Here is a 16,332-nt window from a genome sequence, read left to right as displayed (position 1 = left end):
GGGGCATGTGACCCCCCAGATTTGCGTGGGGTGGGGTGGGCTGCAGCCAGGGCTGTGCAGGGCTCTTCTTGGCAGAAGCTGGGCTTGGAGCAAGCACCGGAAGTGCTGGGAGGGTGCTGCATCCACCCCAAATTTTGCTGCTGCACCACTCCCAGCGCCGCTGCCACCCAGCACAGCCCAGCTCTTCCCAGCACATGGGTGGACGCAGGGCACTAAGCCAGGGCTGCAGCTGGCAGTGGTGACAGCAGCGCTGGGAGCAGAGCGGCAGTGAAGTTTGGGGTGAATGCAGCATCCTCCCAGCACTGCTGGAGCCTGCTCTAAGTCCAGCCCCTGCTGAGAAGAGCGCTGCAAAGCCCACTCCGCCCCACGCAGATCCAAGGGACGCATGCCCCCCCATGCCCTCCCGGGGGACAAGAAGCAGGAGTGGAGAGCTGTGGTTCTACCCCTGCACCCGCCTAGGCAGTGCCTACCCCTCCTCCTCCCCCTGCCCCCTCCCACATTGCAGGGGGTGTTGATCTGCTCCCCCATGTCCCTTTCCTCCCCATCCACCACACTAGCTGGTAAGTCCAGAGGCAGCATTCCACGCTGCCAGCTCTGCTCCTCATTGCCAAGTGCTGCACTGTGGCTGCGCACAACACGGGCATTTATTGGCCAAATTATTGGCTCCATTGGGCCGATGTCCGATACAGCCAGTTTTCTTTATATCAGTACCGATCCAATATTGGACCGATGTATCGGTGCACCTCTAGCAGAAATCTTTTTGGGAAACAAAGCGTACAGACATTCTGTCTGTGCAGTCCAGCTTTCTCCCCTGATCTGGGGAAGATGTGGGAGGCAGCACCTTCTCTGTTCCTCCCAGTCCCTGCTTCACTGCCCACAGAGGGGAAAGACTACCTGTGCCTTCTCCCAGACTGGGGTCTGGGGAATGGGCAAGCAGCAGCTGCCACCACTCCCACAGCAGGGAACACTAGGGAAAAGCTCCTAGCCTCTTCCTCAAGCCATGCAGTGTCCAGTTTGGAGAGGAGGCAGGGTGCAGCAGCTGCTCTCCTCCCTCCCAGACTGGTCCAGAAGGGGAAAGGCAGAAGTACGGTAACACACCAGCCCCTTCGCCAAGCCATCCAAGTCACCAGCTGGGGAAAGGGCTGGGGGGCTTTGCCTTGCTGTTCTCTTCTTCTCCCAGACCAGTCAGGGAAGGGAAGGCAGAACCTGGACAAAGCTCCCACTCACGCCTGAGATGGAAAACTCAGTCTGAGAAGCCGCAAGCAGCTTCTCCGCTCTGCTCCCAATCTCTGGGAGGGGAGCATAAGGAGCAGCGGAGCAAACCCTAAACCCCTTCTCACTCCAGGACTCTGATGCGAGAAGCAGGCAGGGGGCAGTATTACTCCCTCTGCTTGGTTTCCACTGCTCCATGGCCCATGACAAAGCCTTCACCCACTTCACACATCTGGGACTCTGGTGAGAGAAGAGAGTGGATGCTTTTCCCTAGTACACTTGGGAGAGCCTCCCTAAGCCCAGTCCTTGGCCAAGCCAGCTTGCCCTTGCCTCCACTCCCCTCATGGCACCCAGGTGAGTGACAGGTCCAACAATGTACAATACAATGGGGCTGGGAACTGGGCTTGAGAATACTACTCCTGAGCCTACTTCCCAGTCCTGCCCCCCACCTCTTCCTCAAACTGGAGACTGCAGAGAAGCAAGGAGTGATGGCTGCTGCCCCACTCCAATTTCTCATTCTAGGGACTCCTGTGAAAAAAAGTTGGTAGGAAATTTGCAGTCCTGCTACCTTTGCTTGGCTCCCAGTACATGGGAGCCAGAGCAGTGCAGCAAAACACTCTGCCTGTTTATCACACCACAGTCTCCAAAGAGTAAGGAACAGCAGGGAGCAACTTCTCTCTTTCCCTTCCCTCCTGGGCTAGAGGAGAGGAAGGAGCAGCTGCCCCCACACCATCTCCAGACTGGGATTACCTTGGTCTTGGGATGGAACGGGAGCCTTTCCCCCCAGCTCCACTCCTCTTTGTCCTCAGGAGTTAATTCAGGAGAAAGTGTACAAACGTTCATTCTCCCAAGAAATACTCCCCCAGGGCTGGCTTCTCCTTGGTTGGAGTCAGCTTATTTTTTCTGCCAGAACCCCCACTTTTGGTCCAGGAGAAAGAGTGCAAATGTCTGTACTCTTCTAGTGTCTACCAGGGGAATGATTCTCCTGGTAAAAACTGAACATCTGCATGTGGCCACAGGCACAGTGATCAAGAGAACCAAAATTTTAGCATGTGCACACAGCCTGTCATTAATAGAAGTGTAAATAAAACAAACATCAACAAAAGCTAATGAAGGTTTAGAGCTCCAAAGACTGATTTTAAGCAAATGTTTATTATATGGCTGTCTAATCACAGTGAACAGGATCTGAAGATCTAACAAAGCTTCCACTCTTGTGTTTCTCTGATAAATGTAATCATGGTGGTATGGGAACAGCCACCACAAACTCTGTACACCAAGAAATTAGTCATTACTTTGTGCAATTCTAGACCAGGATACAGGCAATGATATTCAACCTATAAACAAATCCGCTGCCATGGGTATTAAAGAAATAACTCAATTTGTACCCTATCACATATACTACACATACAACTGTGTAGTAGCAGTAGAATCAGCATGTATTTTAAGTGCTTGCCTGGTATACTACATAGTTACGTTAGCTCCATTCACACATCCTACCAGATCAAAGTCAAAACCCAAAGCAAGTACATTTAACTTATTTCCTAAATATGTGCCAATATACTTACCAGGCTAAAGACTGGAGACAAGCCTTTTTGTTTTCTTTTTATGTTCTCCTGTACCTCCAAAGTCATGCTGATCTGATCTGACATCCAAAATTGCTGCATAATTCTGTAATGTCACAAAAACCACCACCAAACTGTATCCAACCTATTCAGAGGCAGTTCTTTCCCTCTCTCTGTTCCTAGTTTTACACCATAGTTTTCAAAATGGCTTTTCTATTCCAAAACAGACAAGAATTTAAAACAAAATAAAACTGACAGATGAGCTACAGAATGAACTTCACTCACTCAAACCACTATACAGTACTATTCTAGTCTAGTTGGGGTTCTTAATAACTATGACATCAGGGAAAGATACATTCTGGAATGTCAGAGCAGCTAGCTAGAGATTGGAGGTAGCTAGGGGACTTTAAACACAAAAACATCTGTCCCTTCCTTGTTTTCCCATTTATGCCCTCTTAAATCTGGTTAATGGCAACCATCAGCAAATCTAATGCATTAATAAATTCTACTAATTTCATTTTTAGACAACCACCATATTAGAATTAAACCGCTGTTCTTTTGGATCATCTCTACGTAATCTGATTAGAGGTAACAGATTTTGTTGGTCATTATTTGTCAAAAAAACAGTTTTGGGTCAACCAAAGATATAAGCACCTCTATTTTCCAAATTAATTGTGATTTAAACAAATAGTTTCAGCCAAACAACTAAAGATTTTCAAGAGTCAAACATTTCGTTTCCACATTTCCAAAACAAAATGGCTCAAATAATACGTCTTCAAGTAAAAAAAGACGACAAAAACTACTTTTTGTCCAAAACGCATTTTATGCCAACAAGTCTCCCTTACAAAAACCCTACATGATTATATATGTAGCTCTAATCGATCCACAAATTTAAACCTGTACTTTTATAAAGGTATACAAAACCAGTATTTAATACAACTGCAATGTGCAGAGTGTGATCACATAATAATATGCCTCATTTATTGTATGTATAAAAGTGAATTTAAATACAAGTAGCATTAGGTGTCTTGTACAACACTTTTACTCCAGAGTAATTTGCAGTTGAGTTTTTTCTGCAGTAGGGGTAGGGAGTAGACATACAACCAACCATCTCTCCCAGCTGGCTGCCCAAAATAGGTGTGATCATAGCAACTGGCCACTAGGTGGCAGGGGAACTGGTTTGTACTGAACAGGCACCACCCTGAAATGAAACAAACCACGGCAGCATACACAGGACTCCTAGGTTACAGTAACTGTCTTTAGAATAAATTAAGACTAGCCCAGAGTAAAAAGTGTTGTGTATTCATACCCTGCAGGTGGAATTTAACCCCAAAAACCAAACTTAGTAACACTTTTGATACCAAGAAAAAACTTAATTCAGGTCACTTCCCCCCAGCTGTGTTACCTCTGCAATGCTTGCACTGGGAAAAAACAGCATAAAATAGATCAGATTCTTGTATGTTCAAAGTTGTATATGATAAATAAGGTTCTGTTATATTTGAGTCACTTTTCTGACCACAGCAAAATATTAATACTGCCCTGTATTCATTTCCCAAATAAAATGAAACCTTTTTCCACATTCTAAATAATGTTTTTAAATGTACAGTCCTTTAAACAAGAATGTGAACCTTATAACCTAGCAAAAACTTATAAGCCAACTGTAAGATTGAAACATTATCTTACTTTCCTTTTAGTAACTGCTGATCTTCAACAGCCTTGCATCTTCAACATGCAAATATAAATGCTACTTCTATCAGAATGCATGTGTCACCTTAGCCTAATACCTTTTTCCCCTGCATCCTACATTTTCATTACTTAAATTTGCAATTATGAGCTTCTCCTGGCAATTAAAAGGTTAAAAGAAAGAATTTGAGATTCAGGAGAGGCTTTCAACTTCTCCAGTAAGCCTTAACTGCCCTAACTACTCGCTAGTTCTTACTGTCATTATTTTAGGCCTGGTCTACATACTGTTTTCAAACCTGTGAGGCTAAGTACAGACAGCCAAAAAACTGAAGGCAGAATTGATTCAATCTAGGCAGCTTCCTCTAAGCTGCATAGGCTGAACTGATAACCAACTGAACTGACTTTCAGTTTTCATTTGGGAAAGGCAGGGGAGGCCTGCACTAACCCAGACCAGTAGACGGGGGTACTAGAGCAAGTCTCCCAGTTTGCTGGCTACTGCCAGCCTAGCCAAGTGTCCCCAGCTGGCTCCACAGTACATACCCAGAACCCTCTGCTGTCCCCCCACAGGGGGTCAAGGAGCCCTCTGTCCAGGTGCTGGCCCACCCTGGGGGAGCCTCCGCCCGCCTGGGTTCCCCAGCCCAGGCCGCCCTAGGGAACTGAACAGAATTCCCTCATGCCCCCTTCCCAGCTGCTACAGAAGAAAGGGAGAAGTCCTCCTGGCATGGGCAACTGGTGCCTCCTGAGGCAGGGGAGCACTTGCCCCCTCAGGGGACAGTCAGCAACTCGGGGCGAGGTCCCCTCGTGGCTGATCCCACTGACCTGCAACTGGCAGCAGCACACCTCTGGCACATCTGGGTTGGCGGGATCGGCCACAGGAGGACTGCTTCTCCTGGCACACTCTGGCCGCCGTGCTGGGGAGGGAGGGGGGACAACACCAGTACTCTCACTTGCCCCCCCTGCCCGAGAATGCTGCCATCAAGGGGTGTATCAGTGCTGTCAGGGGGTGCACATGTACCCCTGTACACCCCACTACATATCACCACTGCCTCCTGGCCAAGTACCTGCCCATGCAAGCCAGCATGGGGGCACCGGAGAGCTCCCACCTTGGGGGACTTTCCCCCAGCCCAGGGAGCTGAGGGGAATTCTTTCCCTCGGGAACCCCAGGGCTGCTTTTCTTAGCTGCTGCAAATCTCAGGGAGAGCCTCAGAGAACAGAAGGAAATACTTCCGCTACCCTGAAAAAAGTTTTGCCTCAGACTTGCAGCACCCCAGGCAAAACCGGCTGCAGAGGAGAAAAAGAATCTCCCTCCGCTCCCTACAGCTGCCCCAGGCTATCCCTGAGATTTGTAGCAGCTAAGGCAAGAAGCCCTGGGGCTCAGGAGGGGACAAATTCCCCTGAGGTCCCTAGGGTTGCCCCGAGCTGGGATGGGAGGGAAGCCCCCCAGCTTTTAGGTGCCTCTATACTGGGCTGCATGGGCAGGCACCCAGCCAGGAGGATTCTCCCTCCTTTCTGTGACAGCTACTGAAGCAAATCAGCAGCTGGGAAGGGGGGGGGCGCTGAGGGTCAAAAAGTCCACACTTCAGGGGCTTACCCCCCCACACATACTGCGTAGATCCTGGCTAAAGGGGTCTTCCCCCTCCCTGTCCCTATGGCCTGATGGACATAGCAGAGGGGTGAGGCAGTCAGGCTCCACTGGAGTAGACAGCATAACCCAGGGCTGCAAAACATCCTGGGATGCTGGGGGTCTGACTGTTTTGAACCAGGAAGGGGTTTGGGACAAAGTTCCATAAACCAGTTTGACTTAAATCTGTTAAATCTGATACTGCATCCAAAAAAGTTCATCTTCAACTGGTTTTTAGGCCATTTTGAAAGCAGTTTATGCACACTGAACTTCTGTTCTGTTACAGGTTTAAACTAATTTCTAATCACTTAAACCAGTTTGTGTGTAATTTTTGTCCCTAGGCCAAATGTATTTCTAAATAGTGTATTTCAGAATGTTACTAAAGGACCCAATCTTATTTGTGGAATATGTACACACTAAGTTAGAAATTCAAAACCAACCTGAGCTATGGCTTCAAAATACTTTCCTTTCCTTCCTTCTTTGTGTCCTTGTGACAAGGTATTTAGCAGAATTGGCAGACTTGTTGGAATCTGACACACCATGCCATGAACGCTTCCGCTATGGCCTTGAACTTGTGACTTCTGGGCTGTCAACCATGCACCTTAGTGCCCCCTTTAAACTGTTACTTTATAGTTTAAAGGTAGCTTCAGATACCAAACTTTCCTAATTACTACTGTTTTTTTGCAATTTTACATTTAATGCTTTTATTTTAAAAAGCATAAATCTCTCTTCAATTTCTGCAAACAAAGAAAAATAATTGCCACCCACAAGTTCAAAGCTTTAAAAATATACAGTTGCGGAGCCAGGAATTTGGAAAGGGGGCGTGTGGTCAGGATTGGGTCCCTGCCTGGCCTCTGAGGGTGGCAGGAAATGGCAGCTGCTCCTGGTTGCCCATCTGGCTGTGGAAGACAGGCCAAGCAGCTAAACTCTAGCAAGATTGGGCTCTTAGCTCCTGAGATCAGCTGGGGAGGAGGAATTGAAGTAGGGAGAAGGGCAAGGTGCAAAGGCACCACCACACTCCCTGTCCCCCACCAGATCAACCCCTAAAAGCAGGTAAGAGGCAGAATATTTTTCTCATGAGTTTTAAAGCTGTAATTCAGTTTCACATCTCTACCCAGAAGGCTCTATAGGTAACCTTGCTCCCATAATGTACATACAGTCTCTTTCTACTCATTTCCCCATTTGATACATTTTCCATGGGTTGTCATCTTCTTTTCCCATTCTTTTCCATGCTTTCTTGCCTCAGCACTTGTAATATTTTCCATTCTTCCATGCATGTGCTTTTAAATCCTGTATCTTCAAGCAAGACTTCCGAATTAGGCTGTATTAAATAGAAACTCATGTCTTATACAGGATACTAATTAAACCATGCAGCAGGTACAATGCAAATTTGGATTCATTAAATTTTGTTCCTTATATCATCCAAGTTTCCTTCCTGATGCTGCAGGCCCAAATCATTCCCATTTCAATCTCACAAAGAATCAGGTGCTATGGAAGATGTAACACCAACCCCACTTGAGTACAGTTTAGGACAAGCAATTTTAGAAAGGGCAGCTGTACCTTGGTCAGAAGATTTGTGTCTGAAGTCTTTTACCTCTCCAATCTGTAGAAACGCTATTTTTCTGTACCCTCAAGCTGTGCAGAGGGGAGCGTGAATGAAAGCAGCACAGATGGCAAGCAGATCAGAGAAGCAGCAGCTGATAACTCTTCCTGACCTCTCCAGGTCCTGCTGAGTTTGGAGATTGGTGTTCTACCATTTTGCTTCCTACTCGCACATAGGTGTTGGCACTAATAAACCAGGTGTGTGCCCCCAGCAACCATACTACTTAAGTTTAGTGGGTGGAAAAAATTATGCGATATCTACAGAACTCTGATTCTAGCTTTACCACTGATCCACTGCCTGGTTCCAAGAAAATATCTTTGTCTTCCTATCCCAATTTGGAAAACAAATATCAAACATTACCGGAAGATGAAGTGGTTGCTCTTTAAGAGAAATCTTGTGTACAAGTTCCTAAGTAATAACAAGGATAACAACATAGCTAAGGTCAACATGACCATTCCATTCTAAACCCCTCTTTAAAAGTTCTCTGGTTTACACCCTTCACCCCACAAGACTAAGCATTCACTTGAATCAAACAAATCATTTTCAACTTTGAGCACATTATCCTCTTATAAAGTAAAATTAAAGGCAATAGAGAAAAAAAAACTCTGTGCAAATAGAAAACTGATCATTTTAAACGCACAAGATAATCATAAAATGTAGACTCTTCCGAAGAAAAAAAAAAAAGCTATCTATTTCGGGTACTTAAGGATTTTTTTTTTTAAAAGAAACATCTCTTGCCATAAATGATACATCTTATTTTAACCTCTAAGATACTTGTATGCTTTCCACCTCAAAAGATAACATAACAAAAAAATGCACTGAATAGGAAGGGTGGGCAAGGACTCTAAAATGCCATACAGAGTCACTTTTCCTGGGAGCTACTATACTTATTTCATCACTAGGTAAACTAGGAGTCCAGTTCCAACCTCTACTTGGGATAACTTTCTAACATTTTCCAAAACTGAAAATAAAGCATCCAAGGTATTGAAAAAGTGACTAATAAAAAATAATTTTACCTGTAAATTGTTTTCTGTGACTCTGTTCCACCAAACCATATTGATGGGCACTCCTGTTTTACACCTGTCAGCCAGACAGCCAATAGTGTTCTTTGATTTTCGTGCTTTTGATCCCACCGGAACTATCCTCTCCTCCAGCATCCCCAGACGATACTTCCTTGGCTACGAAAAAGAAGGAGAGAAACCAGGCCACTCCTAACATCCCTCAGTCTAAAACTAAGCTGAAATAGGTAGTATACCATAGGATAATCTCTGGATTGGTGGAATAGGAAACAATTTGCAAGTAAAATTTCTCTGAGACTGTTTCCCTTCAATTCCGACTACTGGGTTCTAACTAATAATGCTTCAAGAAGGAGAAGCAGACTAAGGGAAGGTCACACATTTGTAAGCAACAGAAGTCAACCATTTTAATCTGTGCATAGTATCTGCTGTTTCATAAAAAAATTGGGGGGTGGGAGAGAGGAAGGTTTTACAAAAGTCTTCCATTGATACTTCTGTTTTTCTATCTCACCAACAAGAAATCTTCATAGCAGGACAAACTCAAAGCTCTTAGAAATCCACGGTGCCTTCCAATCCATATGCCTTGATAGCACATACCTTCAATCACATTGTGATACTGAACTCTTGCCACTTTCCTTGGGAAGGGGCAAAAACTTTCACAGAACAGAGAATTAACTTTAGGGAAAGGATTTAAGAAAAAAAATTGTAATACTTTTACCAAAAAGCATAGGGTATTTGTTTAAAAAAAGTTTAAGGATAAGAGGGGAAAGAACTTATTTACAGGTGAACACAAGCAACTAAGCAAAAATTATGTCTGTCCAAATGAATACGTAGAAGACTATTTCTAACTACCTTCCTAGGTGAAGGCAAACAAGAAAGATGATGAAAGAATAAATGAAACCAGCTTCATGAAAAAAAATGAAACATGCTTTTCAAAACTGAACATGCAATAGGTAGTTGTGCCTTTACAATAGATATAACATTTGTTCCTCAAACTGAGAACTCAGAGACCTTTAAAAAGCACTTAAATTAAAAGAACCTGAAGATTATAAAGGCTTTTAACCGAGGAGGCAAAGAACAAAAGTTGTCTTAACTTTACCATGTTGTCAAGCCAGTGTGTCCTACACCAAGGAGGAAAATATCAGAAGAATTTTGAAGTATATATGACTCTGGCTTCTTCAGTAAGACTATACATACTTGGGAATTAACTCCCATGCTTCTGATTCCAGGCTTTAATGTGGATACTTGGCCACTAGCATCTAGTGAACACCAATTAAAACATCTCACCTAAGTCACAGAGCAACTCTAAAATGCTGTCAGAAGCCTCTCCCTAGTATAGATAAAAGGTTATTGACTCTTGCCTGAATGAAGAACATAAAAGGTTTAGGATTTTGTCAAGAATCTGCTGTAGAACTTGCAGAATGACCAAAGGATGTACTGCTGTAGTAAAATCCTAATGATAAAGAGAAAAAAAAGACAACTGATCTATTTTAAAGTATTCGCATACATATCACAAAGGATAGAATATTTTGGTTTCCTCTCCCAAGACAGGTTTATAGTAAAAGCCACTTCAATTTACAACATTCTAACGGTTTTGATTAGTAACTGAATAATGAAATCTGAAATAGATTAGAATCAAACGACCATAACTGTTATACTGAAATATGTTATTGTAACAACTCCAGAGATGGGAGCTACTAAATATGTGGCTCAACCCTGCTAAGTTTTTATTACTATCTTTTTAGATTTTTTAGTATAAACTCTGACATTTCACAGCAAGAATATAGTTCTGCTCATAGAGTCATCATTGACTGATAACATGTTAACCATAAGATGTAAACTTAAAACTTACCTGCATACAGAAACCTACTTAAATCAGTTGCACTAAAATCTGAATGATTCATCAGTACAATAAAATGACCAGACCATTACAGAATGGCTTCAAAAGGAAACAAGGAACAGAAGATACACCTGAGAGATAAGTGATGGTGAAAATTTAGTCATTAGTCTAAACCACTACTGAATGGCTGACTAACAGCAAATTTTGTCTGCTGCACATCTATGACTGACTTCTGTAGGCAATAGCCCAAATTAGTTATGAGTAAGAAACAAAAGATGCAAACTTAATGACTTAATAATTAAGGGTCAAAGTTGTTTCAAGATTAATTAGAATTCCTGGGATACTACAGAAAGTATAACTAGCTTTTGCAGTCTCTCTTGTAGTACTTACAGTGGGAATATAGTAAGCTGCATGATGGAAAAAGTGTACAGTCTTTCCACATTCAGAGCACAACTTGATTACAGTAAAGCTAAGTATTAATTATCTAAGGGAAAGAAAAAAAGGAAAGAAATTCAAACCACTTTAAACAATCAAGTGGTTTTCAATATTTCAAACAGAACCAGTATTGCTACACATTATCTGTCATGGTTTGATTTCTGCCACAGTAGACTACTGCCCTTGGGGAGTTTTGGATAGGACTTAAAAAGCAGTATTTAATCTTCTCTCCAAGGATACTGGACATTTTACCTCTTAGCAAGGATCAGTCTCAATGCCTTTACTAACATTTCTACCTTCTCCTTACTGTTCTCGTCATCTGTTAGGCAGCAGCTGTCTATTTTCCACCTCAATAGACTGCATTTAATGTTGAAGTTCATTCACATTTATGAAAGGATTTTGCATCCTTCAAAATGAAAGGTGATCTATAAATATTTTGAAAGGGAGAACTAAAACAAAAGAGGAACTGAGCCAAACATTTTACAGTGGAAAACAGCTTCTTTTATGAGATTGAGATGCCAAGGCAGCACAACAACGGAATTCCAGCTTCATAAAGGGGGCACAATCCCACCCCCCTAAAACACTAAAATAAGACCAGAAAAACAAAATAGAACAAAAGAAGAACATGGCTAATTCTTTGCCTCTAAGCAATATCAGTCTGAACTTATAAACCCTTACTACCAGTCTTCCTGTCAAAACCCAGGAATTAAAAGGCAAGTACCCAACATTAAATTTCATTTGACACTAGAGGCAAAATATTCATAAGCATTTGGGTGACTCAGGATCTTGCTACACATTCTACTCTATAACTCAAGACTTCCAAAACATAGTAAAATATGAAATCCCTGGAAACACTTTAATAAAGAATGGAAACAATTTTCAAAATATACCACATTTACCTACAAACTATTGTATCAATGCAAAGGTATTGTGGTTAAGCGGTAGATCAGTTTACAGGTAGTAGCAGCAAGGAAGAGTTTCTGTTAGTAGAGATGGGTCAGTTTACAAATAAACTGAGAAATCAGACTAAACTGTCCACAATCATTATATTCTCTCCCCTTGTGCACAGAAGAAAGTAAGATTAGATCACAGGAAGAGAACTGAACTGGGAGTTAAAGTTAAAAATAAAGCATCCATTCTGAACCTCTAGGGACCTCCAGGGCCATCGAGGACCATCTTTTCTCTGGAAGATGGGCTTGCCAAGGAAACAGTGACAATCTGGTTAGTAAAAACACAAACTGGAAATTGGGGCAGAGGCAAACCCCCTTTGGATGAGCGCAGCAAGTGTCTGCTAGACAGATTCTATCAAGTAAAGATTTTTTCAGACAGACTTCTTTTTTTAAAGAGCTGTACAGATAATTATACTGACTGTAATATTTAGGGCATCTGATATTTTGATACTGTGCAATGACTAAAGCAAATTATTAGAAGCAGTATCATACCTAGCAAGAAATACACCAGACTACTGGAACAAATAAGAAGGGCCAAACAAGCAAGACCTCCACAAAATCTTCTAGAGTCTGCCTTTGCAAACTATTATTTGGCTCCCTTTCAATATAAACTTCTTGAAAGCAAGTCTATTAACTGTCCAAATTATTCCAACTCTGCCACACTTAAAACTGTAAACCAAGCCATGAAGTCTGTGGCTCAGAAAAATGTAGACATGCTTTGTCTAAGGGAAGTTTAGGATGTTTATTATATAGGAAATTGTGAATAATCCAAACTCCAAGAGTTTACTTTACGTGGAAAGACTTACTAATTTGCATAAATGGGTCTATCACCATTGGTGTGCACAGATTACACTTTAAAATTGGGAAAAAAATTTCCAACCCCAGTATTTTACCATCTAATTTAAACCAAGTCAAATACTGGATTATGGAAAGTTGGGAATCCAGGAAATAACAGTTGATTACAGGAACAAAATGAAGTATACTATTCAAGAAAATCAGTTCAGAAATGCTTTGGGTTTTATTTATTTATTTTTTACTGTAACCTTTTCTTTGGAGGGGGGAGGAGGGGTGGTAAACAAGACTCCAGAATGGGAGTAACATGGTATTTGAGTTGAGATTAATACTGGCAAACTATGAAAGAGTTAAAACCATTCAGCTTTATTATTAATCTACTAGGACAGAACCAGTTTTTGCTCTACAGGCAGTCCTTGGACTTACGACACAATCGGTTCCCGAAAACCATGTCTCAAGCTGAAACGTTGCAACTCAGAACCAATTTTCTCATATGAAACAATATTATAAACAGGGGATTGGTTCCTGAACCAAGGCCCGATACCCTATTTTCACTAAAAATACTCCAGAATTTTGTACTCAATCAATTATAGATGAGTAATATAGCTACATTAATGTATTTATATTGTAAATGGCAATCATATTGACTTGGAAGGACTTCTTTGAGGTGACTTAGCTAGACTTTTTGAAAGGCTTTGGTTGGGCTTTTTGAAGGGTTCTTGGCTAGTGTCTTCTCAGGAGTCCTGACTGCAGGTTTTTTGGTCTTGACTGCTTTCTTAAAGAAAGTGTCCAAGGAAGTTTGGACAGATGTTCTCCAGGGAGATGAGCGACGCAGCTAACTTGTTCGCTGGCGTGGCATCGCATTGGATCAAGCATTGTAAAGTAGAAACTGATGTCATAAAGTTGAAACAGGGTGTCAATTTATAAACGTTGTAAGTGTGAAATGTTGCAACTCAAGAAGTTGCAAGTTGAGGACTGCCTGTACTACATTTTGAAAACTGACAGTTGAATACAAGTGACAACTTATTACCTCCTCAAGTTCACAACTGCACTCTTAACAACCAGTAGCCTGGTATATTTATAACACCCCTCCTTCCTCCAGAATAGCCACTACCACTTTTATATTTCCCTCCAACAGATGCGATGCATTAGCTACATTGAAAGGCACAGTACTTTTCAGATGAACAGTATTACTATGATCCTCCATAATATATGAAAAGGCACTGTAAGTAAGGGTAAGGATAAGGATAATACTGGTACTCAGGGGTATTCTTGGCATAAAACTGGATTACCAACGCATTTTACAAAAAAGTACGACTGAAAACTAGCTAAATTAGCTAAAGTTTCTATAGAAAGCAATGTCTTTATTTTACATGACAAGCATGTGGAAAAGAAAGCTGTCCTGTCCTATTTCTGTCTCTCTAGATGAAAAGTTGGGTTGACGATGTGGATCTATAAAGCCACACAGGCTGCATCCAAATGTGCCTGTAACAGTACAAATAGTAGTGGCAAATATCTGTGCTCTAGCACACGACTCTGCATGTGTGCTTTTTGCAGGACACTGGGCGAGTTTACACATGTATTTACTCAAACCTAGATTTACTGTGGAGTAAGCTACTGCATGGTGGGTGCATGTACACATGTTGCTATGGTGCTGTTGTTACTGTGCCATCGTTCAGTGACAGTTCTAAAACATGGCGTAGTAGCAGCCAGTACTGCTCTGCATGTGCTGCGCATGGTTGTTTTTAAGCAGTATATCACCATAGCGACATGCTATAACAGAGGCGTGTCACTGTGGCACCATAGCTGCATCATGGGTCTTGCCTGCAGATGCTATGTTGCTGTAGCACATTGCTAGTTACGTAATGTCATATGTAGATGTGCCAAGTAAGGGTTCTTGGGTAGGTGTCTACACATGCAAGGGTTAGGGAGCAGATTTTCTCCCAGTTCCCTGCAGCCCTGTGCTGGGCCCCTGCCACTACCCCAGGGGCTGGCAGGGAACACCAGGGCCAGGAGACAGCTGTCTCTTGGCCCCAGGGCTCTACCTGCTGCTGGGGCAGGGACAATGTCCCCCTGGCCTGGCAGTAGGAAGCTTCTGGCCCTGGCTCCCAGATCAGGGGCACAGACTTGGAAAGAGCTGCAGGGGAGGGGCAGGTCCCAGCCCCCTGCTCCAATCCACTGGTAGGGTTGCTAGCAGCTAACTAAAATCGTGGTAGCAAATTTTGTCCCTGTGCTGCACATTTGCAGCACAGGGCACGTTTTAGTGTTCCGCATGCGTGGTTTGTGGCACCACAAGCTTCATGGGTCTGCATGTGGGGATGCAGCCACATGGTTTTGGTCTCAAACCAAGAAACACTCCCTCCTACCCTTTATGTTTTGCTATAACCAGTGGAATCAAATGATACCTTTGTACCAGCTCTTCCTTCCAGTTTATGAATGCTAGAAGCAGTGTCCTGGCTTGATTTTACTTCACTTAATGGGAAAAAAAGATCAAGTTCAACAGTTTCATAGATTGTAAGGCTGGAAAGGACCTCTGAAGATCACTGGGTCCAGGCCCCTGCACCAAGCCAGAAAGACAACTGGGGTCAGGTGACCCCAGCAAGGCAACTGTCCAATCTCCTCTTGAATATTTCCATGGTAGGCAACTGTACCACCTCTGGAGGTAGCTTATTCCACAGTCTGGACACCTTAGTTATGAAGTAGTTTTTCTTTATGTTGAGCCTGAAACAGTCTTCCAGGAGTTTGTGGGCATTACTCCTAGTTTTCCCCAAGGGTGCCCTGGTGAACAGTTATTTGCCAAGCCCTTGCCCTTGCTGTATACCCCTGATGAAGGGGTAAGCTACTACCCAAGTCCCCTAAGCTGCATCAGGCAACAGAGGAAGAATGGCATTTAAGGACATTGTTAGAAATTGTTCCCAGCTCAACAGACAACCAACAGACCCTTTACAAAACTTATGGAGTAAATGGAATGTGGTGAAAGGAGTTTGAGCACATGGATTAAAGCTCAGCAGTTAGAGAATTTGTTTTGTATGCTGCTTTATTGCTTTTTTTTTTTTTTAAACCCACCAAAACCCCACTGAACTGAAGGAAAAGGATGACATTTGCCATGCCACTAATGGACGTGAAGTTTTCATTAGTTTGTTGTAGCTCTTCCTCCTTTCTTACGTTTAAATAAAAGTTATGTTTCCAGCATTTGGAGGTGAAATTTTCTTTAGTTAAAAAGGATTTCTGGGACAGGCTGAGCAAAAAAAGGTTCAATAGTTAGGCAATAGTCTGTCTTGTTAGAAGCAGACAGTTATGGGAATGAAAGCTGTTTTGAACTGCAAGCTGCATTTTACAGTTTCTAGAGTGGATTTAACAAATGCATAGATTAAGGCTATGCAGAGATCCTGGAAGGTCTAAAAAGGCTAAGGAAGGCCTTCATACACAAGTTTTCAACCCTATTTATGTTGACTAGGGGGTCTGATCTAGTGTACTGGAAAAATCCCCAATACAGACACACTTATACAGGCAAACTATTCCAGCTTTGCAAGTGAAAGAAATTATATCAGTTTCAAAGGAATTTTTTCTGGCACAGCTACACCAACAAAACTTTAGTGTGGAGAGGGTTTAAGGTAT

General features: G+C 42.7%; 1 protein-coding gene across 6 annotated transcripts in view; it reads right to left on the bottom strand.

The window, feature by feature from the left end:
- Positions 1 to 16,332, bottom strand: part of PAN3 (PAN3 poly(A) specific ribonuclease subunit) — a 143,683-nt gene that overhangs the window by 95,958 nt on the left and 31,393 nt on the right. For 4 of the 6 annotated variants that reach the window (XR_002098862.1, XM_019524232.1, XM_019524233.1 and 1 more), the window contains one exon: positions 8,698 to 8,859. The exons of the other annotated variants lie outside the window; for them this stretch is intronic. Coding sequence is in view for 3 of the 4 variants with exons in the window: in XM_019524232.1 (XP_019379777.1) it covers positions 8,698 to 8,859 (162 nt within the window). In the remaining variant the exon portion in view is untranslated. The remainder of the gene's footprint in view (positions 1 to 8,697; positions 8,860 to 16,332) is intronic. 6 annotated transcript variants of the gene reach the window in all.

The sequence above is a fragment of the Gavialis gangeticus genome, unplaced genomic scaffold, assembly GCF_001723915.1.
Source record: "Gavialis gangeticus isolate Ggan-Ray unplaced genomic scaffold, GavGan_comp1, whole genome shotgun sequence".
Taxonomy (NCBI): Eukaryota; Metazoa; Chordata; order Crocodylia; family Gavialidae; genus Gavialis; species Gavialis gangeticus.
Note: the sequence above shows the minus strand (reverse complement) of the source record. Positions and strands in the feature narration are given on the sequence as shown.